We start from the raw sequence: 22,666 nt of genomic DNA, 5'->3' as shown, positions 1-22,666 counted from the left end.
GAATCTGGCTTCAAGGGAAGTTCTGAAGAGCAAGGGATCCCAATAAGGGGTTCTAGAAATAAGGGATGGGGAAACTGAAGGGGCAGTGGGACAGAACGATTTCTCCCTGCAGCACAGTTCTGAGAAACTCCCACCAATGCTGCTGGCAGCACTGAGCAGGGCTATCCCAGAGCTGCCTAGCCCAGCCAAGCCAGGGAACTCCCCGTGCAGTCTCTCAGCACAGCAAAAAAATCCCAGAGCCASTGCCAAATTGCACTTTCGATGGATTTTCCAATGAGGGGACTCTCCAAATCTGAGCTAAACAACTCTGGAGAGACAAGTGACAGCTCCACAACCCTGAGAGGGGCTGCATCCAGGTCTGCTAAAACCCACACAGGGAGACTGAGTCCCACCTGGCCAGAGCACAGAGACACACAACCCCTTTCCTGGAGGGAACTGGAGCTTTTATTGCCTGGAGACAAGTTCAAAACAGGCAAAGCCCATCTTTCACCCAGTCTTGTTTGTTTAGAAGCTCTTCAGTGTGTCCAGCTGCTTTYCTGGGCCAGAAGCACAGACTGGCACCCACTCTGAATCCAGCAACATCAGCATCAGCTCACAGACTGCAGGCTTCACACCACCACCCAGGTGGGCACAGCTGCTGCCATGTGCTGGAGATGTGGAGATAGAAGGCACCGTTCCACTCCTGCCTCGTCAGTCCTTAGGGATGTCCAGCTCTAGCTTCCTCAGGGTTTTTTGGAAGAAGAGGGGTGGCTTGCAGACAAAGTCCAAGGGCTGGCCCAGGGGCAGGCRGAGTCGGTGGGCGTGCAGGTGCAGGGGCAGGTGCCGAGCCTTGCTCTGCTCCAGCTTCAGCCTCCTCAGGGTGAGCTCAGGAAGCTTCTGCAGCAARGATGGAAAATGTTTCCTTCAAAACTAGAGCTTTTCAGCTGGGACTTGAAATTCCCAGCCCATGAGGAGCTGGGGGACACAAGGGGCTGTATCCAGTTCCAGCTGCTCCCCAGTGCCAGACCTGCCTTACCTGGGGTGCCAGTTTGCTCCAGTGAGAGTATTTGTGATCCCCCAGGATGGGGCACCCCAAGCCATAGGCCAGGTGAACCCGGATCTGGTGCTTCACCCCTGTGGAGAAAAGGGGAAGAAGAGAAATGTTGACATCCAGCTGTACCAAGCCTCATTGTTCTGGACAGTGCCGTGCCAAAATCGCTGGCAGCTGGCAAACAACTTGGCAGCCAAGCATCACCACAGCAGGGCTCATTCCCAGAGCTTTGTCCCTAAAAGGATTCCAGACATCTAATGACAAGTTCCCCCTTCCAGAGCTGCTGCTGACTGCACAGAGAGCGGSTCCAGCCCTGGGCCACCCAGGCAGCCTCACTGACCCGTGATGGGCTGCAGCTCCAGCAGCGAGCAGGCAGAGGCGCTGGCCAGCCGGCGGTACCGAGTCACCGCGCTCTCAGCGTGCCGGTTCTTGCGGATTCTCATCACCTTCCCATCCTCCGGACACAGGCGGTAGTTGGGAGCCAGCGTCATCTGCAGGGTGGTCAGAGGGTGAGTTCGGGGAGGCAGGAGTGGGTGCTGGGGGTGCCTGGCCAGAAGAGCAGCCGAGGGAACACAGGACTCACCTTGTAGTGGGACTGGTGGCTCTGCACCTCCTTTTCCACGATGGGGATCTCCACAACGCCCTCAACAGGGTCCGGGTCCCCCAGGGCAATTGCCCTAGAAAGGGAAAGCAGGGGTCTGAAGGGTGTCACTCTCACAGGATGGGAACCCACCCCTCAGCCCCTCTCCCACAGCCCAGTCCCATGAAATGGTGCTGAAGGGGGGAGATAAGCAACACCCCCTACTTCCACAAAGCCCCCACACCTGGGGGATTATCCCCTCATGCACCCCCTTCACAGCCCCTTGTTCACTCAAACCCTTCCTACCAGTAGAACTTCTCCACCTGACGGGTTTTGAAGAGCAGACGGATCTTCTCTGCTGCCTCCTTGCTCCGTGCCAGCACCATCACACCTGTGGTCTCCTTGTCCAAGCGGTGGCAGAGGTGGAGGGGATCAGCTTTCATGTTCTCCAGCATCTTGGCCAAAATGGGCAGCACGTCAGCGATGCAGTTCTTGATGCCRGGGCCACCTGTGTGACCCAGGGCAGYGAGGAGTCTCACCTCTTGCACWCCCMATGYACCCTAAATCACCCCAAAATGCGAGGGGAAGACCAAGATCTAACAGTGACCAACCCCTAGAACTCTCCTTGGGAAGGGAAACCCCAGGACAGGAAGGACAGAGACAGGGGATCCATGCACCATGGAGCCATTTCCATTCTCCACACCCCTCACCGTGCACAGGGAGCCCGTAGGGTTTGTCTATCACCACAATCTCTTCGTTCTGGTAGACAGTTCTCYGCTTGAGGATCTTGGCCAGGACGTTAGGGTGAACCTGCTGCAGCTGCTGGCTCAATGCAGCGAGCTCCCGGAGCCATCGCTGCGTTGGGTCCTTGGGGATCTGAGGAGAGAATGAAACACCAGCACTGGAGGATAAACAGCCCTTGGCTTTCACACAAACCTGCAGGGTGACCTGCAGCAACTTGCTTGCTTTCCATGTGCTCCTGGACTATGACTGAGGGATGGCATGGACTCCAGAGGGATYGGGACAAGCTCATCCACSGGCCTAGGGGAATCTCATGAGGGCAGGTGCTACACTGGGGTCAGGGCAACCCCCGGGATCAATCCAGGCTGGGGATGAAGGGATGGAGAGCAGCTCTGGGGAGAAGCCCTTGGGGTGCTGTGGRTGAGAGCTGGACATGCCCTGGCCCAGAGCCCCCCTGTGCTGGGCTGAGCCCCCAGTGTGGGCAGCAGGGGAGGGGGGGATTCTGCCCCACTCASGGGAGACTCCACCTGCAGAGCWGCCCCAGCTCGGGGTCCCAGCCCAGGAAGGACCTGGAGCTGCTGGAGAGAGTCCAGAGGAGGCCACGGAGATGATCCAAGGGCTGGAGCCCCTCTGCTCTGGGGCCAGGCTGGGAGAGGGGGGTTCAGCCTGGAGAAGGGAAGGCTCCAGGGAGGGCTCAGAGCCCCTTATAGGGCCTAAAGAGGTTCCAGGAGAGCTGGACAAGGGCCTGGAGTGACAGGACAAAGAGAATGGCTTCACACCAACAGAAGACAGATGAGATATCTGGGAAGAATTTTCTTCCTGTGAGGGTAGTGAGGCCCTAGCAAAAGTTGCTCAGAGCTGCCCGATCCCTGGAAATGCCCAAGGCCAGGTTGGATAGGGCTTGGAGCAGCCTGGGATAGTGCAAAGTGTCCCCACCCATGGCTGTGGATGGAACTGGATGTTCTTTCTCGTCCGGTCCCGCCCGATCCTCTCATCCGTGATTCCCACTCCCCGTGACACCCGCGCGGTGCACGCCGGGAGTTGTAGTCCRGCGTCCTCCGGAACCTGCGGCCCACACTCCGCTCACCTCTCGCTGTTGCCCCTCGCTCCTCCGCAGCCGCTCCGCCAGCTCCTCCGCCCGCAGAGCCGCCGTCGCCCGCGCGCTCCCGCAGACGCCACGCACCGCCCGGGCCAGCCCCGCGCCGCTCTGCCAACACCGCCGCGCCGCGCCGCCGCCCGCCGCCATCTTCTGCCTCTTTCTTGCGTCCCTCCTCTGCCGGCCAATGGCGGCGCGGCGGGTGCTGCCCCGGGAGCGCCTGTCCAATGGGAGGGCGTAGCCAGCTGAGCGACAGCCGCGCTGGCCAATGGCGGCGCGCGGGGGTGTTTAAACAGCGGCGGCGGTTACGGATCACAACGGAGCAGCGGGAGCGGCACGGCCAGGCCGGAGGTACCGGGGAGAGAGGGGTGGGGGGGTCCAGCCCGGTATAGCCTCGGTAATCCCCACAGTGCTGCCACACTGCCACCTGAGCCCCCTCCCATTCCCCCAAGCCAGAACACAACACCGTTACATCGGATCTCTTAAGGTTTATAAAAAATAGCGCTAAAAAATTTCAGTAATAAAAAAWGGGCGAGGCGTCAGCGGCCCCCATGCCGAGGTGCCCTGTCACTCCGTGTCCACACACACCCTCTTGGGCAGCTGCTCGGGGGCTCCGCTGCTGCCCCGCTTGCCCTCGGGGGGCTCCTCGGTCCAATCCCCCGGCCCCTGGGGCGGGTCGATGCGGCCCCTCCGCACGAAGTGCTCGATCCGGGCCTCCAGCCCCTCGCATCTGGGGCGGGCCAGCAGGGGCTTGTAGGTGCGGGCTTGGACCCCTTCCACGAAGCCGCTGATCTGGCTGCGGAGTGGGGGCTGCAGCTCTCCCCAGGGCACCGGGCTGCTCCCTGGATCTGTGACATGGAGAAAAACATTTAATTACCCCTTCCTGTCATTTTTTTTTAAAGCCGGTTAATCCTCTGTAATTCACAGAATCCCAGATTGGTTGTGTTGGAAGGGACCTTAAAGTTTATCCAGTTCTATCCCATGCCATGGGTAGGGACACCTTCTATYATCCCAGGCTGCTCCAAGCCCTGTCCAGCCTGGCTTTCAAAACTTASAGGGATGGGGCAGGCACAACTTCTCTAGGCAACCAGTGCCTCCCCACCCTCACAGGGAAGAATTTGTTCCCRATATCCCATCTATCCCTGCYCTCCRTCARCATGGCCWGGCCAAGGCATTCCTTAGCYAGMAGTCCATTGTATTCCCCCCATACTGCCTGTACCTTTTCTGGTGGCCATGGGAGCAGCATCCAGCCCTGCCAACATGTCCCGGAGCACCTGGGTTTTGACGGCGTGGCTGGCCCAGAGCTGCTGCAAGTGTGTCACGTTGAAGGCCTGCACCTCCGGGTCGTAGAGCCACTGCAGGTCTGGGAACTCGCAGTCRTACAGGACCAGGGGGAACTCGACAGCCATGCTGGGGGCAAGGACAGGAGATGGGACCACAAAAAGACTCAAGAACAATGGATCTGCCAAAGCCAGCCCTGACCTTCACAGAACTCCCTTTCCTAGTAAAAGGTGACTTAATTTTCACCAAATAGCGAGGACTATAGCTATCATAGATTTGCTCAAGAGCAAGAAAACACAGATCCTTGTGGATACATTCAATGAGGCCACTGGCAGCCTGTTTCCATGTGTGAGACTGCTCTGCGTGCTGGCACGGACGTGGCTTGCCAGCAGCACTCCAGGCTCAGCTGTTCTCCGGAGAGCAGCCTGTTAGCTTTTCCAGACCAATCCCTACCTGTACTGGGGTTTCCGGGGGTTCTTCTCCACATCCAGCAGCTCATCAATGACCTCCGGGCTCTCCATGCCCTGGCCAATGAGGAAGAGCACGGCCATCATGCAGCGGACTTGGTGGTACAGGAACGCCTGTCCTGTCACCTCGAACTGGCACAGCCGGAAGGGATCCCACGGCCCGGCTTCTCGTCCTCTGTGCACCCACGTCACTCTGGCGCTGAGGATCGTCCTCTGGAARTTGAGCACCCCATTGGCCACGTCCATTTTGCAGAGGTTGCGGAAGTCRTGGGTGCCCACGTAGCGCTGGGCCGCGGCGTCCATGAGGGCCACATCCAGCTGGGCACAGGGGAAGAAGTACCGATAGGTGCGGCTCAGGCAGCTGAAACGGGCGCTGAACTCTGGCTCCACAGGGGCCCAGGCCAGCACACGGATGTCGGGCGGCAGCACCCTGTTCAGGATGTGGGTGTAACGGAGCTCCTCCTGCTGCCCCTCACCCGCGTGGCCATTGAGCTGCTGTCCCTCTGGCAGGCTGGAGCGGAGATCCAGRGAGATCACCTGCAGAAATGAGGAAAGCCAGGATTAGAGCACCGATGGATGGGCGCAGCAGCATGTACAGCCAAGTCTTCCCACACCTCTGGGAAACAAATCCAGGATCTCCTACAGATGAAGGTGGCATCAATCAGGCAATCCTGCCATGGCAGAGCTGCGAGTGCCTCTGAGGACCCGAGCAGATGCCATGGATTCCATTAATAAAACAGGGAAAGTTGCAGGCTGCCTACGTAGCACGGTCTCGGAATGGCTTAAGCTTTAGTCACTGGGTTATACTGTGCTTTTTTTTTTCCAAGCTGGAGGTGATGACTTGAAGGCAGTAACAGCCTAGCTGGCTGTGAAGCCCAGTGTGGGAGCAAGTTCATTCCCACCACGGGTGCCATGTGCTGAAGCGGCACAAGAGAAAGCACAAATGCCCTGGTTTCACGTGGCTCATCTTGTGAAGGAGAGCAGAGCAGCCATTTGAGGCTAAACCTATGCCAGCTTTGCTTTCTGTGCTGAGAGGGGAGGAAGGAGACCCAGCCCTAAGGTGAATCCACCAAGGTTGTGCCTCCACAGTGTCTCAGCCAGCTGGGTGGCTCCATGCCCAATGAGCAGGCCAGCCTGCTCCCCACCCTCCAGCTCCCACTCCCACGCTCCCTTCCGCTGGCTGCAGCTCTCCGCAGATCCTTCTGTGCAGGAATTCAGCTGCCTGATGCTGCAGGAAGTGAGCCAGTTCCTATGAATTTTGGGTTTTTATAGGGTTGGCAAGTTAAATCAGCTGAGAGGGCCCTGCCAAGGGCAGGGCATCACCCCTTTTTGGGCAGCACTGCGATATTGGGGAATCTGCAGCCTAAAATACGTTTTATCCTCCTAAAACAGGGCCCTGGAAAACAACTAATATGGGGGGAATGTCACTAAAAAGGCTTCAAAGGTCTGAAATCACTATTCCACATGCAGGAAACCATTGTCAAGTTCACTTCCTGGGTTAAGAGCTGATGGCTTTTAAAGAACAAATCCAAGCTGTGCTGTGGGACAGTAACCCTATCAGATCTTCATCCCACCCAGGAAAACCCACAGGAACTCCCATGGAGATGCTGACCTGCCCAAAGGCACTGACACCCTTGTCCGTGCGCCCGCAGCGGTGGTAGTTGGAYGTCTGTCTGTCATCCACCAACCGTGTCTTCTTCAGGGCTTCAAAGAGCTTCTCCTCGATGGTGTTGGGGGTGTTCTCCTGGCTGGCAAAGCCCTGGTAGCCCCAGCCCAGGTAGGCGATGCGCAGTGCCACGTGTCTGCGGCTGTGCGCGCCGAAATCAAAGGGCCGTTGTTGGCGTTTCTTGGCTTTCCCAGGGGCTGGAGGAACCTCTCTCTTCCCAGCACCCTCCTTATCCTCCCGGAGCTGCTCCTGCAGCCGCTTCACCTCCACTTCGAGCTCCTGCACCCTCCTCAGGAGCTGCTCATGGTCAGTAGCTGTGCTCTCTTCAGCCATGAGCACCACCTTGGAGTGTCAGTTTGTTGCTGGTGGATCCTTGGGGTCTGCAGGGAAATAAGAAAATTKTCATTTTTATGTGGTTTTTATTAGATCTCTAGGCTTRTTCTGCRGAGTAACTGTTACCAATAGAGTCASTATTTATCATCTGAGCCCTTGGTGTTCCTGGGGGAGCACAGGGCCACTGGGGCTTAGCTCAGGCAGCTTCATCTCACTCAAATATCTTTTTTTGGACTGTTCAATCACTCCTCTTCCCCCAGCTGATAGGATCTGCTCCGTCAGCAGCAGCACGTTCCCGGCGAGCCGTCACGGAGCCCTTCTCACTTTCACACCTGCATCCCCGCTGCAGGCAGCGTGCTGACGGCTGCCACTCATCCTGCCCTACCATCTGCTCCCACTGTTCCCAGCAGCACCGGCAACACTTRAAGCTTTTCAAATCTCCCTAAAGAGATCCTAAACCCGTGCTGAGAGTGGAATCCATGTCTGGATCCCTTTTTGTCACAGGTTGGAGGTTTACTATCACCAGACTCATAAATGAGCATCTAAACCCACTGCACCGAGCCCTTCCCTCCTCTGGAAGTAAAACACCCTTTTTGATGTCCCTTGATTATATCATGGCTAAATACTGTGGGTTTAGAAGCAGAAGTACAAGGAAAAAACATTAATCTCTTGCCCAGTGCAYGGAACTGCCCTGTGTCCATCAGGACTTCATTTATCACATAATTAATTCTATGTAGTTTTCTAGCTGGAATTTAGGGCTTGTGTTTGTGYAACTGTAGGGAAGAGCCTTCTGCTGGCAGCAGGAGCTTTAGCAGCGTATTGAGGACATCCTCAACCTAAATCAACACCCCTGAAYCCACAAACTTGAGTCTCAGACTCCCTCTGACACCTTTAGCCAGCTTGAATGTGCTGCAATAAATTAACCCTGGTTTATTTTTCTGCAGAATCCACCCAGTTTGGTGGCAATCATGGACATGGTGTCAGAAGATGACTGTGAGGAGCAGCTGTCAGCTGAGATGAGCCAGCTGGGCAGTAGTTGGCACAGCAACAGCGACAGCAACAGCGACAGCAACAGCGAGGAGCTGTTATGTCCCTGTGAAGATCCCTATGCCGAGTCAGTGTGTTCAGATGATGACAGGAGGATGATGGTGAAGAGGAAGGTGCTGAGGCACAGACCCGATGGAGGGGTGGAGATCTCCCATGAGACAGTGTGCTAYGGGCCAGAGAACACTGCTGAGCCGTGGTGCCTGGGGAAAACCAAGACTTTTATGGATGACACCTTCTCTGACGGGCACTTGGAGAACAGCAACTCCCTGGCGAAGTACCTGAACTTTGATGATGACTGGCTCCTCGAGGACAGCCCCCGCTCTCTCCTTGGGGATTTTGGGAATGAGAGGATGTCCCGCTACTCTGTAGGGGCCCGTCCCAAGGCCTACATTGTTCCAACGCGTGATAAGCACCAGAGAACCGACCCAACCGCTGCATTGAAGAGATATAGACGAGAGTGGCAACGATTCAGCTTTCCCGGGGAGGACCGACACGAGAAAGTGCGCTGGGTCGTACGGCAGCGCATGCTCAATCCAGGGATGCTGCACCAGAAGCAGAAGCGCCCCGCCACCAGCAAGTACGCGGCGCCCATGACGAAGCAGCGCTCGATGCCCACGATGAGGCAGCGCGGGGCCAAGCGACGGGGCAAGCGCAAGGAAGCGACCTTCTGCCTCATGCCCTGCCCGAACATCTGCTGCTAGAGCCCCAGCCCCGCTGCTTTCTCCTCCTCAACATCCTCCGTAGTCTGGAAAATCCCCTTGGTGCACCTCAAGGAGTTCAAGTTTTGGTGTGGAGGAGGTTTTCTTTGTGACATCTCAGCGATACCTTTTCTTTTAATAAAGCATCCTAAAAGATTTCCTATTGTTCTGTGGGTTTGTTAGACGCTGCAGGCAATATCTATTATTCCAGACTTATCCCTGCATCACTTAACTCTGCTCCCTTTGCCTTATTTTACCTCATCTTTAAAATAAAGGAACATTGGGATGGAAGGAAGGTATTATTAGCGTTCGTAGTAGTGTTATTACTATTATTAGCATTRATTTTTCCCAGATATGGGAATGGACTGAAGGCAGCAGTTCTGGTGCAAGAAAGGGTCCCCAAAAGCTCAGTGAGATGGCTGGAAAAGGGAGTGGGATGATGGGAAGCACGTGACAGTTGCAGCCTGGAGTCCTCTGGAGGAGATCCCAGATGGGGGAAATGCAAGCTTGGGGACCCTGCTGTCACCCCACAGTGTGGAGGTTCTGGCAGGGGGGTGGTCCCTGGGTCTCCAGCACCCTGTGGATCTCCATCCATATGTGAAGGGGTCTTTGTCCCCCAGAACCCTTGAAAACCCTCCCCACACCCTATGGGGGACAGCACTCCCATCCTACAGCTTCCCTGCTCCTCCAGCACCCTAGGGCCCCTTCCCAACCCTCTCAAACCCTGTGGGGTCCCTGTCTGCAGCAGGGGACCCTCCCTGCCCTACAGGGTCCCTGTCATCAACTCCTCGCAGACCCCCACTGCTTCTCAGGCTATCTCTATTCCCCAGAGAGCCCCAAAACCTTATGGGGACCAATGCTGGCACTATGTAGAATCCCTGTGTACAACTGGGGACCCTCACTGCCCTAGGGGGTCCCTGTCCCACACCGCCCCAAAGCCCTATGGGATCCCTGCACCTCCATCACCCTGGGGACACCCCCTCCCCTCTTGGTGTCCCAGGACTCAGCATCCTACGCGGGGGGCACACAGCCCCTAAACCCTGCGGGGACCCTGTCCGCAGCAGGGGCCTGTCCCTTCTCCGCGATCCCTGTCCCCAGCTCCCCAGGGACTCCCAACACGCTCTGGGACAGGCTCTGTCCCACAGGAACCCCCCAGAACCTTATGGGGACGAGCGCCGGTCCCCTCTGGAGTCGCTGCGTGCAGCAGGGGACGTTCCCTCCCGTGCGGCGCCCGTGCCCGGCCCCCCTCAGCCGCCCGGTCCCGCGCGGTCCCCGCTCCGCCTGGCTCCTCAGGGCTCCTCACGGCTCCTCCCGGCTCCTCACGGTTCCGCCCGGCTCCTCACGGCTCCTCACGGCGCCTCAGGGCTCCTCAGGGCTCCTCAGGGCTCCTCACGGCTCCACCCGGCTCCTCACGGCTCCTCACGGCTCCTCAGGGCTCCACCCGGCTCCTCACGGCTCCTCCCGGCTCCTCACGGCTCCTCCCGGCTCCTCAGGGCTCCTCCCGGCTCCTCACGGCTCCTCACGGCTCCTCACGGCTCCACACGGCTCTTCAGGGCTCCCCGGGCCGTACCCGCCGCTGCCGCCGCCGGAAGTTCCGCCCCATCCGGCGCTGTGAGGCGGCTCCATGGCGGGCGCGGAGCGCGGCCTGCGGGGGCTCCGCGGGCTCGGCCCGGGGGACACCGACACGGGCCCCGGTCCGAGCTGCCCCTGGCACGGAGCCGCGCTGCGCCGCTCGGCCTCCCGCTGGACCGGGCTGCGCTGCCCCGAGCGGCCCGGCCGGGGCATGGCCCGCGGGCTCGGCCTGTCCCCCGYGGCCCCCGGGCCCCCCTCGCCCCCCGGGCCCCCTTCGCCACGGGCCGAGGAGGAGGATGAGGAAAGAGGTGGGTCCCGGAGGCCCGCGGGGATCGCGGTGTCAGCCGAGCACGCACCGACCTCCGCGGGGTCCCGAGGGAGGGGCGGCCCGCTGTCCCCTGGGCTTCCCCGGAGAGGGGAGAGGATTCTCGTTACAAGCCTTTTGTTGTAAGCTAAAACACRAGAAGTTSCACCTCAGCATGAGGAAGAGCTTCTAGACATGGAGAGTGGCAGAGCGCYGGGACAGGCTGGCCAGGGACATCCTGGATTCTCCCTCTCCAGAGCCATTCCACACCTACAGGAACACGTTCCTGTGTCACCCACCCCCGTTGACTGTTTGGACTGGATGATTTCCAGACATCCCTTCCAACCCYAATGATTCTGTGATTCCRTTCGTTTTATTTACGGAGTTGCTGCTTTTCCCAGTGTCRCTGGCCGAGCTGTCATTGATGAACAAGTTGATCCACACATCCCTGGTGGAGTCCCAGCAGCAAGTGGAGATCCTGCAGCGGGACCCCAACTCCCCACTCTTTTCCATCAAGACCTTCGAGGAGCTGCCCCTGTGAGTTGCCACAGCCCCCAGCCCYGCGAGGTGCCAGCACCATCAGCCTCCTTCACATGGGTCCTTTGGGATGTTTTGTTTCCACAGGAAGAAGGAGCTGTTGCAGGGGGTTTATATGATGGGCTACAACAGACCATCCAAAATCCAGGAGCAGGCTCTGCCACTCATGCTGGCATACCCGTGAGTAGGAATGTCACGGCTGAGCCCCGGCTCTTCGCGGCATCCCGGCACTGTGGTGCCAAACAGGAACACCCCGACCCCTGCAAGCCACCAAGCTGCTTTTGCCTTGCAGGCCCCAAAATCTGATTGCCCAGAGCCAGTCAGGGACAGGGAAAACAGCAGCTTTTGTCTTGGCCATGTTGAGCAGAGCCAATGCCAGCGAGAAATACCCGCAGGTAACGCAGGACAGGGAGAGCTGGTGCAGGAGGGGTTGGCCCAAGCGCCCAGGATGCTGCTGGGGCCAGGGCTCTGGGCTTTGTCCYTGTTCCTGTGTGACTTTGCCCACTGGAGTGGGATGATAAACCACCAGGGCATGTCACAGTGGAAGGTAGAACCAAAAGCACAATGCCCACCTCAGGCAGGTGCTTTGCCTTGCCAGAGTGGATCAATCCAGGCTTCAGTTACCTTAGAGTTTAACTTTTGAGGAGCAGCTGCAGACACTGCTGGTTTCTGGTGGTCAGATACTCCCAGTCCCCTGTCTGGGTGCAAACCAGCTTTGCTGGCTGTTTCAAACCATGTCATATCTCCTCTTGTGTGTATGGACAATGTGACCGAACTAGGGCACGGGAATGAGCTGCACCACATCCAAGAGAGGAATTTYCTCCTCAAAAATAGCATCAGCAGCTTCTTTCTGCTCCCTTGGCTGGAGCTGGGAGTACAGCCCAGCTCCTGAGCTTCCAGCCATGCTATGCTGCCCCATCCCCTGTGCCTCAGTGCTCCTCCTGCTGTCCCCACCCAGTGTGCCCCATTTCAGGCCTGACAGCTCCTTCCTCTGCTCTCTGCCAGTGTCTCTGCCTGGCTCCCACCTACGAGCTGGCTCTGCAGATYGGCCAGGTGGTGCGGGCCATTGGGATGTTCTGCACTGACATCAGGGTGAACTACGCTGTCCGGGGAAACCGAGGTGAGTCCAGCCCTGCACAGCTACTGGCACTGCTCCAGAAAGGGGAGGGGAACACAGGGATTCCCTCTTAGAGCCTGGAGATACCAGGGACTGCCCAGACCTCCATGAAGAGCAATAAAGTAGTATCTGTCCTTGTATCTACCCTCATCTCCTGCTGAGGAGGCTTTTCCACCATCAGTGGCTGCTTCCAGACTCCCTTTTCCCACGTGGGGCTGGTTCCCACCCCCCAAGGCTGTAGGGAAATGTCGTGATGACCCCTCAAAGGCCTCACTGAGCAGCCATGGGAAAACAGAGCACCAGAGAGCTCTGTGCCTGGAGGCAGCCAGATGYCTTTTCCTCCCTTGCAGTTCTGAAGGGCATGGTGCTGGAGGAGCAGATCATCATCGGAACRCCAGGCACCACACTGGACTGGTGCTTCAAACAACGCATCCTGGACCTGAGCAAGATCTCCTTGTTCGTGCTGGATGAGGCTGACATCATGATCGACACGCAGGGCCTCTCCTGTCAGAGCATCCGCATCCACAGGTGAGTATTGCTGAGAGCTGGTGTCCTGTTTCCCTGCTTTCCCCTCTCTCCTTTGGCTTTATAGGAATCTGTCGGCAAAGAGCTGTTAAAGAGAGTGTCCCTATGGTGCCAGGGAGGCTTGTCCAGAGGTCTGTCTTTCCATAAAACTGTGTCCACTGTACACACAGGAAGACACTTCACCTTGCTTACCTTTCCTTTGAGCTGTTCTAGGCCTCAGATGGAAKCACAGAAACATAGAATGGCCTTGGYTGGAAGGGWCCTTAAAGCCCATCTTSTTCCCACCCCTTCCCATGRGCAGGGACACCTTCCACTAGACCCAGGTTGCTCAGAGCTCCATCCAGCTTGGCCTTGAACACTTCCAGGGATGGGGCAGCCACAGCTTCTCTGGGCAACYTGTCCCAGGGCCTCMCCAYCCTCACAGGGAAGAACTTCYTCCTSATATCTAAAKCTGTTTTTCTTTCAGTGTGAAGCTCTTCCCCCTTTTAGCTGTCATTCCAGATGTGTGTGAAAAGTCAGCCCTCTTGACTTCCCTTTCCATTGAAGGCAACACAAAATCGGCTTAAATTAGGGTTTCTGTCCTTTCCCTGGGCAGCAGCTGCTCTCTGGGGCTGACAGAGCCTTTTCCCTTCCCCAGGGCTCTTCCCAAGAGCTGCCAAGTGCTGCTGTTCTCAGCCACTTTCAAGGAGCCCGTGCGGGCCTTTGCGGAGCGGATCATCCCCGACCCCATTGTGATCAAGCTGCGTGAGGAGGAGCTCACCCTGGGCAACATCAGGCAGTACTTCATGGTGTGCCAGAGCTCAGATGAGCAGTACAGGGCCCTCTGCAACCTCTACTGCAGCTTTACCATCGGTCAGGTCATGATCTTCTGCCAGGTAAGGCCCCTGCACTGCCCCTCTCCCATCTGGAATAGCAGGAATGGGTAATTTTTCAGTGTGGRCACAGTGGGCTTCTCCCAAGACCCCCAAAACAAAGGAGCAGACCCCAGGGGAGTGTTGAAAACTGCCATGAGCTCCCTCAAAAAGAGCAGGGAACTGTGGAGGGGATATTGTTGGCCTCAGCCTYTCCCCATGTGTCCAGACCCGGAGGCTCGCAGACTGGCTGTCGGGRAAGATGAGCCGGGACGGGCACCAAGTGGCCATCCTGACAGCTGAGCTGACAGTGGTGCAGCGAGCCAGTGTCATCCAGCGCTTCCGTGAGGGCAAGGAGAAGGTTCTCATAGCCACCAACGTCTGTGCCAGAGGTATCCCRGGAAACCCAGCACCCCTCTGATGGCCTGAAACGTGCCACGCCTGCTGTTCTTCCACGTGGGCTCGAGCAGCAGATCCTGGGAGACAGGATATCCCAAAAGGATATTTTGCCTCTCTTCCAGGGATTGATGTGCAGCAGGTCACCACCGTGGTGAACTTTGGCCTCCCCGTGGATCAGGATGGCCAGCCGGATTTTGAGACCTACCTGCACCGCATCGGGAGGGCGGGACGCTTCGGGCACCGCGGCATCGCCTTCAGCGTGGTGCAGAGAGAGACCGTGGCACTTGTGCACAAGATTGAGAACTATTTCCGTGAGTATCCGCAGGGATCCCCTGCTCCACGAGGTGGGGTTGGTGCTGTAATCCCCCTCCAGCTCATTTCCTGTTCGCACATGGACCTTGTCGGGCTGCTCCTCTCCCCAGGGCTCATCCCACTGGGAACAGGTGACAGATGCAGCTTTTCCGGTGGTTTTTGCTCCCCAGCAGRCAAATTTCTCAAGAAACAGCCCTGGAGGTTGTGTGCAGCTTGCAAGGGATTGTTACCAGTACCAGGATGCCTCAGCATCTTCTTTTTTTCCCTCCTTTAGGCATTTTTTTCTGCCTTTCCTTTTAAGCCCTTGTTCCAGGGGACCTGGTGCCCTGGCTCAGCTCAGCCCTAGCTGTGGGAGAGGAGATGGCAGCTGTGGAAATCTTTCCTGAGTGAAAATTGTTACTTGTTAACATCAAGAGGATTTTCATGGGATTTGCCAGATGTCATGGCTGCACCAGTGGCTTTTTGAACCCCAGTGCCTTTTCCCTGTGATTTTGAGAGGAAAGAAGGTCATAGAAACCTTCTGATGGGCAGGAAATGGTGTCCCTTCCTCAGCTCCGGCCTCAGAGCCGCTCAGCCCTCTTGGTTCCTTTAAATGCCCACTTGTCCTGGGAACCTGGAGTGAGCCTGAGGCAGACACCAAGCAGAGAAGACACGAGCCACATAGTCTGGCAAAGATTGTTGCGTGCAGTAGAAGCAATGAGCAGCTGGAACAGCTGGCATTGGGGTGAGTCCAGMCACTGCCATGGCCAGGAGGAGCCACTGTGAGGATGAACTGACTTTTCCCGTGGTGATGTTGCAATTTGAGGATACAAACCTTCCCTGGCTGCATGGCTGTGGAGGTGAGAGTGGGGATGGGAGCAAATCCGGAGGCTGAGCTGGACGTGCTGCTGCCCTGGGGCTGCTGCTTGCTCTTGCTGCCATGCTTTGGCTGCTGCTCGGATCCAGCTCCCCTCCTGCTTTCTCCCAGCTGATTTCCCTGCTGATCCAGTTCCCCTCCTGCTTTCTCCCAGCTGATTTCTTTTTCCCCTGATCCAGTTCTCCCTGCACTTCCTCCTGGGTGATTTCCCTGCAGAGGGAAATGCTGTAGTGAGCACTCCGGGAGCTTCCCAGCTGGCATGATGGSGCATTCAGGTGGCACAGCCACCAGCTCGGGGGGATGAGCTCTGCACTCACCTCTCAACAATTGCTCTTTCCTTCCTACAGAGACCACAATCAAGCAGGTGGATCCATATGACATTGAGGAGCTGGAGAGGCTTGCAGCTGAGTGAGAAGCAGGGATTTGTTCTCCCAAATTCCAGTTCTGTTCTAAACTAAGGAGGAAAAGTTAGAGGGGAAGACTTCCTGTTGTTTTTGTATCCTCCTGAAGCTGTTGAGTTCTGTTGTGTTGCCTGAGGAGAGGCTGGAGCAAGCCTCATCTCGCTAGATGGCAGCAGGAATCCACTGCTGCCATCCCAAATCCCGGGGCGAAACCCAAGTGTTCAGAGCAGTGAAGGAGAGAGGTTGGACCCCCGAGGGTCCAAAATCCAAGTGTTGAGGATCCCATCAGTGGGGGAGAGAGGTTGGACCCCAGAGGCCTGAAGTCCAAGGGTTTGGGGTCCCAGTGAGGACAGAACTTGGGACTCCAGGGACAAGGCTGTGTTTGTGCCTTTGTTGATCTTTAATAAATGGAATTGTTTGTAATCACCAGGGTGGTTCCTTCTTTCCCAAACTCCTCTGAAATGTATCAACCCTCACTGGAGGAGTTTGATTAAGCCAGTGCTGACAATGGTGTCATTTGGTGGGCTGGGTACTGCCCTCTGCTCTCCTCATCCAAATTTCCTCCCAAACCCAACCTGAACAGGCACAAAAAGTGACCAAAACGTGATGAGCGCGCAGCCAGAGGGGCATGCRTGGCAGTGGGAGCAGGAGCTGGTGGTTGGAGGAGGAGGCCTGGCCCTGGCTCTGCTGCTCCTCACCACCTGCTTTAACCCTTYGGGGCATTTCAAACCCCAGAGCCTCTTTGTAGGGAGTCTCACATCTGGTATTAACAGTGTGATTTKTGTAACAAGCAATAAATTCTGATTAAAAGATCACTGAGGGAGATGGGAGATGGCAGATGGTTTTGTGGGTGTTCCCTGATCCCCCCCACGATGGGCACCCCCAAATCCCCCCTGGCTCGCTCCAGCCCCCTGGCATTGCGTTACGGCACGGCCACCCCTATGAATGTTTGATGGGCTGGGGCGTGACAGACAGTGGGAGATGTAATATCAAACCTCACTCCTTGCCCGGCTTCCCCAGCTCCAAACCCCCCAGCTTGGATCACAGGGGAGTGGCAGCGTATTTTCCCCCTTTTTGTCCAAAAAAAAAGGTGGAATTAAATTCACTAAGAAATTAAATTCCCACGTGGAGGGAACACAAGGATGCCACCATTCCCACAGYGAATATGCCCATCCTTAGCCCTGAGATTGCAGGGGCCCAGGTGGCAGTGGCGTCGGGTTCCCCCTGTGCTGGCAGGCTGATAAATAATTAACAGTTAATCAGGGCTAGGCTTAATTACCTGGGGGTAACCAGAGAGGAGGTCGTGCCGGAGAGCGCAGCCCTGCTTGGCGTGCCGGTGCTGGACATGGCGCCATGGAGCGTGGCCGGGCAGCGCCGCCGCCGTGGAGGGGACCCTGGATCCTGTGCCTGCTGCCGGCGCTGGCGGGGGGTGAGCACCGAGCCGTCCCCTTTGTACCCGGGTGGGGGGCGAGCAGGGCCTGACRGACACTCTGCCCGGGGCAGGGCAGCCGCTGGCGGCCGGAGAGGCGGCCTACGAGGAGTGGCGGGCGACGGGYGTGCGAGGCCGGGCGGTGGAGCTGAGCTGCGGGCCCCCGGCCGCGGCACCTCCGGCCGTGGTCTTCTGGAGCTTCACACCGCGGGGCGAGGGGGTGCCGCGGGCCGTGGCCGTGGGCACGGACAGGGAGGTGGCCCTGGCCCCCGGCACGGGGATGCTGGGCCGGGTGACGCTGCGCAACGGGACGCTGGAGCTGCGGGAGCTGCGCGTGGCCGCCCAGGGCCGCTTCCTCTGCCAGGGGCTCTTCCCGGAGCGGGGCCGGCTCCGCGTGGGCTATGCTGCCGTCCTCCTGCGCGTCCTGGGTGAGTCTCCGGCCCTGGCCCACCTGAGGGGCCCTGCCAGCCAGCAGCAGCCGGCATCACGCTCCCCGGGATCGCAGTCCAGCAGCCCCTTGCCCAGTAGCCAACTGAGCTGTCCACTGGCCAACAACACACTCCCCTAGCCAACAAAGGGTTTTATCAGTCAATAAAGGCAGCATAGTGCCCCACTAGCCAATGCAGAGCCCCACTGGCCAACCGAGTGGTTCACTAGCAACAGTAGCACCCCATTCACCAACAAAGCACCCCACAAGGTAGCGGAGTACCCTGCTTGCCAACATAGTCTGCCACTAGGCACCAAAGCATCCCACTAGTCAACCTAGCACACCACTAGCCAATATAGCATCCCGCCAGCCAAGGCAGCTCAACACAGCACTCATCTGCCAAGCCAGAGCCCCGCTAGCTGGCACAGCATTAGCCAGCAAACCTCCCTTGCCTCCAGCTAGCCAACATAGCAGCCCACTAGCCATCCTCATTTCCTTTCCCTGGCCACCTAAGCATCCCACCACACCAAACTGGTCCTGGTAGCCACCCCAGCTAGTACCCATGACCACAGCCAGGACGCCCCTTGCTAACCCTTAGGTGTCCTCAACAGCCATTCTACTGGCTGCTATAGCACTTCACTGGCCAAACATCTGGCTGAAATCTGGCAAACATCTGGCGAAATCCAYCTGGGCTGGGGGAGATGGTGGGCCCTGGGGCGTTCTGATGCYTGTGGGGGGCCACTCACACTCGTGCCCCCAGTGCCCGTGTCCAAGCCCTTCGTGCGGCCGACGGCAGCGGCGGCAGCGGAGGGGGCAGCGGTGGCCCTGACGTGCACCGTGCGGGAGGGGACGGAGCCGCTGAGCTACTCCTGGCAGCACCAGGAGCCCCGGGGGGGTCCCTCAGTGACYCCCACAGCACTGGGGGGCTCCAGGGCAGAGCTGCAGCTGACACCGGCCAACCGCAGCCACACGGGCTGGTACATCTGCTCCGTGCGCAACGAGGTCAACAGCCACASCAGCGACCCCGTCTACCTGGACATYGTCTGTGAGTGCCCTGKGTGTCACCCACTGTGGGGGGACCCTCAGCTACCAGCTGTGACATCCATGGCATGTCTGTGGCCGCCACAATGTCTGCATGCTTTGTCCATGGGCATTGAGCACGCTGCCACCATAGTACACCCATACCTATCATGGTGCATCCATGGACATCATGGATCCTGCCACCACTATGCCCCTGTGGCCACCACTATGCCCCTGTGGTCACCATGGTATGGCTTGTTGTTGCTTTGTTGTATTCATGGCCACCATACAGCCCACCAGCATAACGCCTCTGTAGCCACCATGGCCACCGTGTGCACTGCCACCACGGACCTGTGGCCACCATGGTGCACCCATGGCCAACAAACACAGTGCCACCACTGGTCTGTGGCCACCATGGTGTGCCCATGGCCAACAAACACGGTGCCACCACTGACCCATGGCCACTGTCCATCACGGTGYGCTCACAGCCCCCATGGTGAGCCCTTTCTAAGGGGTTTTGCTGCCCTGCATCCCCCATGAGGAGAAAGCCTGGCGAGTGCTGTGTCCCCTCTGTGGGGACATCCCTGTCTCAAGGGCCCTGTGTCCCCGCAGATGGCCCCGATGAGCCGGCCATCCGCGTGGAGCCCTTCTCGCCCGAGCAGGGGGGTTTCTCGGCGGGTGAGCGGGAGGACGTGGTGCTGAGCTGCCTGGCCCCCTCCAACCCCCCCAGCCGCTACGTCTGGCTGCACAACGGCTCCCAGGTGCACGTGGGCCAGACCTATGTCATCAGCGCCATCGCCCGCGCCCAGGCGGGCACATACACCTGCCTGGCCGAGAACAGCCACCTCCAGACCCGCACCCAGGCCACCATCGTGCTCACCGTCTACTGTAAGTGACCCTGCGGGGGGGCCGGTGGGTCCCCACGGGGTGACATGGACCGGCGCCGCTCCCTGGTGAGGATGTGGGTGTGAGGGGCGATGTCAGGGGTCCTGGGGGGAAACCCACGCTCGCCCCAGTGCCGATGATCTCCCGCAGATCCCCCAGCCGGGAGCCCCAGCTGCTCTGCCCTGGCCTCCGATGACCAGCGGGACGTGGCCCTGCGGTGCCGCTGGGTTGGGGGCTTCCCCCCGGCCCGGCTGCGCTGGGTGGGCCCCCAGGAGGAGGAGGAGGAGGAGGAGGAAGAGGGGGTGATGGGGAGCAGTTTTTCCATGGCTACCAGGATCCAGTCAGGAGCAATCACGAGGAACGGCAGCTCCTTCTCCTGCCTGGCTTCTCACCCCGCGCTGCCACAGGGGGCTGCATGTGGGACCACCCTGTGTGAGTGACAACCGGCGCACCTGCCCCCCAACCCCCTTTCTGACCCCCCTGGGGGCACAGCAGAGCTGCAATGACCCCGTGCCATGGCCACACCATGGGATGGGCACTCCAGGGTGCTGATGCCTTTCCTGGGAGCTCCAGCACCTCCAGCTTGCTCCAAAACGGGGGATCCCTTGGCACAGCCTGGGTGCCAAATCCCAGGGGGGTTCCTCCTTTTTGGAGGTGCCTTGGCAGAACGTGCCGGTGCCCCACCCTGACACCGCTCCATCCCACAGGGGTCCCGTCCGGCAGCCCCACCTGCGCGGCAGCGGCCACCAAGGGTGACGAGTACGTGATGCTGCGGTGCCGGTGGGAGGGGGGCWCGCCGCTCGTCACCCTGCGCTGGCGGGACAGCGGGGGCCGGGCCTTGGGCGACCCCGCACCCTCCACGGCCGTGCTGGTGCTCAGCACCGATGGCAGCCTGGGGGGCCGGGAGTTTATCTGCGTGGGTGCCCATCCGCTGCGGGCCGCTGGCGCCGAGTGCCGCCTGCGGCTGGGTAAGCCGAACCCGTCCCCAGTGCCCGCACCGTGCCACGCTGGGGTGGCACGGCCCTGCCGGTACCGTCCCCCCTTCTCGCCGAGTAGAGGTCCCCGAGCTGGAGGCGGAGAGCGAGGTGGCGGTGCTGGAGGGCGGCGAGGCACAGCTGGCGTGCCGGCAGCGTGGCGGCAGTGCCACCCTCGGTGCCACCGTGGCTTGGTACGACCCCAAGGAGCGGGAGGTGACGCCGGGGCTGGCCAAGTACGGGCTGGAGCAGGGAGAAGCCTGGSTCAACCTCACCGTCCGGGATGCCGAGTGGCCGGGGGACAGTGGGATCTACCGCTGCAYCGCCACCAATGCCGTKGGCACTGCCAGCCTCCCCGTCCGCCTCCGCGTGGACCGTGAGTGCGGGGAGGGGAAGGGTGGGCTGGGGTCATGGAGGTTGGGCTGGGGGCATCAAGCCCCTCCTGCCGGGTGCCATCCCGCTGCAGGGTACCCGGCCCCCCCCAACGTCACCATCAGTAAGCTGCGGTACACACGGGCGCGCACCGAGGTGCGGCTCGAGTGGCGGACGCAGGGCTCCGGCAACCTCACCGGCTTCGTGGTGCAGCGGCGCCAGACCAAGAAGCCCCTCCGGGAGACCCCCAGCCCCTGGGAAACAGCCGCCGGTGACATCGAGCCGCACTCCCGCGACCGGCGCCTGGGGGGGCTGGACCCCGCGGTGCTCTATGCTTTCCGCGTCCTGGCCGTCAACCACCGCACGGCCGGGCACCCCTCCGAGGTGCAGACGCCAGGTGAAGTGGGCAGGGGCTGCTGCTCCGCGGGGCACAGCAGGGGTTGAGTGGAGAAARGCAGCGTTCCCGTCCTGCTGGAGCTGAGGAGCCGAGTGCGAGCAGCCGTCAGGAGGTTTCAGGCCCAGCTCGCACCTTCCCCGGCCTTTCCGGGCTCTGCCCCATCCATGCTGCCTGCCATGTTCCCTCTGCTCTCTTCCAGCCGAGCCTCCTTTCGAAGCCTACCCGGCGGTGACGGGGGCGGCGGTGGCCGGGATGCTGGTGGCCACCGCAGCCTCACTGCTGGCCGTGCACTGCATCGCYCGCCACCGGGAGACCCTCCCACGTGAGTGCCAGGGCCGGGGGGCTCACCGGGGGCCACAGCCCGGTCCCTGACCCCACAGCTCACAGCCGCCTGTCCCCCCAGGACTGCACGATCTGCTCTTCCGCACGTGAGTGCCCGAACCCCTCTGCCCAAACCCCTCTGCCCCGGGCACCAGCGAGACCCCACCTGTGCCCCCAGGGCTGGTCCTGGCGCYCAGGAGCCCGTGGGCACGGCGGAGGATGCTGAAGCAGCCGCAGGCGGGGAGGAGGAAGCAGCAGCAGCACAGGGAGAYTCGTCTGGCCCCAGCACGGCCGCAGGTGCCGAAGCAGCGCCGGCACAGGGAGATCMGAGCGCACCCAGCACGGCCGCAGGTACCGCACCCTGGGGCGGGCAGCGGGCTGAGCCACCCACCCTGCTGACCCAGCACCCACCTGGTGGCACTGGGGCTCCCCACCCTTTGCAGAGCCGCTCTCGGCAGCACCAGGCACCGCCGATGACCCTCCAGTTAATGTCACCATCACCGTGACAGCGACGCCGTGACCACTGCGGTTTTTCCTCTTTATTTCCCTTTCCTCGTCTCTCGCACACCACGGGACGGCAGCACCCACCTGTGGCTCCGAGCGTGGCACCCGGCAAAAGCCCCTCCGGCTCAGCCTCGGGCCCGCAGTTACTGCTGCAGCTAAAATAAATATTTAGGCTACAATAAATAGTTTCTCACCGATGGCAGAAAAAAAGCCCGAGGGCCGAAGTGCTGCTCTCAACCCCAGGGCTGGCATCGGCTGGGGATGCTGCTTTGGGACTGTGCTGAATTTTCTGTGGTGCAAAAACGGCCACAAAGCGTTTTCTGGGGGAAGGGACCTCATCTGCATCCCGAAGTCCCCATTTTAAGGCCAAACCGCAAGAAGTTAAAAATAGTGATCGGAGATGGYTTTTCCCTGCRTTGGTGCAAGYATGGRGGGAAGCAGGGTCTGAGGAAAGTGYCAGGCAGTTCCCAGTTTTCCAGAGTCTTCMTCTTGTGGTGTGTGTGGAAACAAGGGCACCTTGGGCC

General features: G+C 59.6%; 5 protein-coding genes across 12 annotated transcripts; 3 read left to right on the top strand and 2 right to left on the bottom strand.

Annotated features, from left to right (window-relative positions):
• Positions 1 to 20: 20 nt before the first annotated feature.
• RPUSD4 (RNA pseudouridine synthase D4) lies at positions 21 to 3,680 on the bottom strand. Its single transcript, XM_057382092.1, has 7 exons — positions 3,439 to 3,680; positions 2,321 to 2,486; positions 1,917 to 2,118; positions 1,614 to 1,707; positions 1,371 to 1,521; positions 1,016 to 1,113; positions 21 to 876 (listed from the first exon to the last, which is right to left on the bottom strand). Exons 1-7 carry the CDS (start codon positions 3,595 to 3,597, stop codon positions 691 to 693), a joined length of 1,056 nt encoding a protein of 351 aa, XP_057238075.1. The 5' UTR covers positions 3,598 to 3,680; the 3' UTR covers positions 21 to 690.
• Positions 3,681 to 3,920: 240 nt separating this feature from the next.
• Positions 3,921 to 10,508, bottom strand: PUS3 (pseudouridine synthase 3). 5 transcript variants are annotated; one of them, XM_057382089.1, is made up of 5 exons: positions 10,413 to 10,508; positions 6,808 to 7,241; positions 5,182 to 5,732; positions 4,667 to 4,857; positions 3,921 to 4,295 (listed from the first exon to the last, which is right to left on the bottom strand). In XM_057382089.1, the coding sequence occupies exons 2-5, from the start codon at positions 7,192 to 7,194 to the stop codon at positions 4,015 to 4,017; spliced, it is 1,410 nt and encodes a 469-aa protein (XP_057238072.1). In that variant the 5' UTR covers positions 7,195 to 7,241; positions 10,413 to 10,508; the 3' UTR covers positions 3,921 to 4,014. The 5 variants fall into 5 exon arrangements, with proteins under 5 accessions (XP_057238072.1, XP_057238074.1, XP_057238073.1 ...); XM_057382091.1 differs by lacking the exon at positions 10,413 to 10,508 and adding an exon at positions 10,283 to 10,302; XM_057382090.1 differs by lacking the exon at positions 10,413 to 10,508 and adding an exon at positions 10,243 to 10,288.
• On the top strand, positions 8,163 to 8,942 carry HYLS1 (HYLS1 centriolar and ciliogenesis associated). The gene has a single exon (XM_057382094.1). The coding sequence runs from the start codon at positions 8,163 to 8,165 to the stop codon at positions 8,940 to 8,942; it is 780 nt and encodes a 259-aa protein (XP_057238077.1).
• Positions 10,509 to 10,541: 33 nt separating the features above from the next.
• DDX25 (DEAD-box helicase 25) lies at positions 10,542 to 16,242 on the top strand. 4 transcript variants are annotated; one of them, XR_008966392.1, is made up of 11 exons: positions 10,542 to 10,819; positions 11,217 to 11,352; positions 11,440 to 11,532; positions 11,645 to 11,747; positions 12,358 to 12,472; positions 12,820 to 12,997; positions 13,632 to 13,869; positions 14,075 to 14,237; positions 14,367 to 14,555; positions 14,831 to 15,395; positions 15,760 to 15,816. XR_008966392.1 is itself a non-coding variant. In XM_057382086.1 (10 exons), exons 1-10 carry the CDS (start codon positions 10,564 to 10,566, stop codon positions 15,822 to 15,824), a joined length of 1,536 nt encoding a protein of 511 aa, XP_057238069.1. In that variant the 5' UTR covers positions 10,542 to 10,563; the 3' UTR covers positions 15,825 to 16,242. The 4 variants fall into 4 exon arrangements, 1 of the variants encoding a protein (XP_057238069.1); XR_008966391.1 differs by having other exon boundaries at positions 14,367 to 15,395; XM_057382086.1 differs by lacking the exon at positions 14,831 to 15,395 and having other exon boundaries at positions 15,760 to 16,242.
• A 924-nt stretch (positions 16,243 to 17,166) lies between these two features.
• VSIG10L2 (V-set and immunoglobulin domain containing 10 like 2) lies at positions 17,167 to 22,289 on the top strand. Its single transcript, XM_057382075.1, has 12 exons — positions 17,167 to 17,242; positions 17,317 to 17,670; positions 18,430 to 18,714; positions 19,302 to 19,577; positions 19,725 to 20,006; positions 20,282 to 20,542; positions 20,631 to 20,924; positions 21,015 to 21,317; positions 21,517 to 21,639; positions 21,721 to 21,745; positions 21,817 to 21,989; positions 22,082 to 22,289. The coding sequence occupies exons 1-12, from the start codon at positions 17,167 to 17,169 to the stop codon at positions 22,156 to 22,158; spliced, it is 2,529 nt and encodes an 842-aa protein (XP_057238058.1). The 3' UTR covers positions 22,159 to 22,289.
• Positions 22,290 to 22,666: the final 377 nt, after the last annotated feature.

Source organism: Malurus melanocephalus, unplaced genomic scaffold, assembly GCF_030028575.1.
Source record: "Malurus melanocephalus ecotype Western Australia unplaced genomic scaffold, MMel_1.1 scaffold_548, whole genome shotgun sequence".
Taxonomy (NCBI): Eukaryota; Metazoa; Chordata; class Aves; order Passeriformes; family Maluridae; genus Malurus; species Malurus melanocephalus.
The sequence above is the reverse complement of the archived record's forward strand: the minus strand, read 5'-3'. Positions and strand labels throughout refer to the sequence as shown.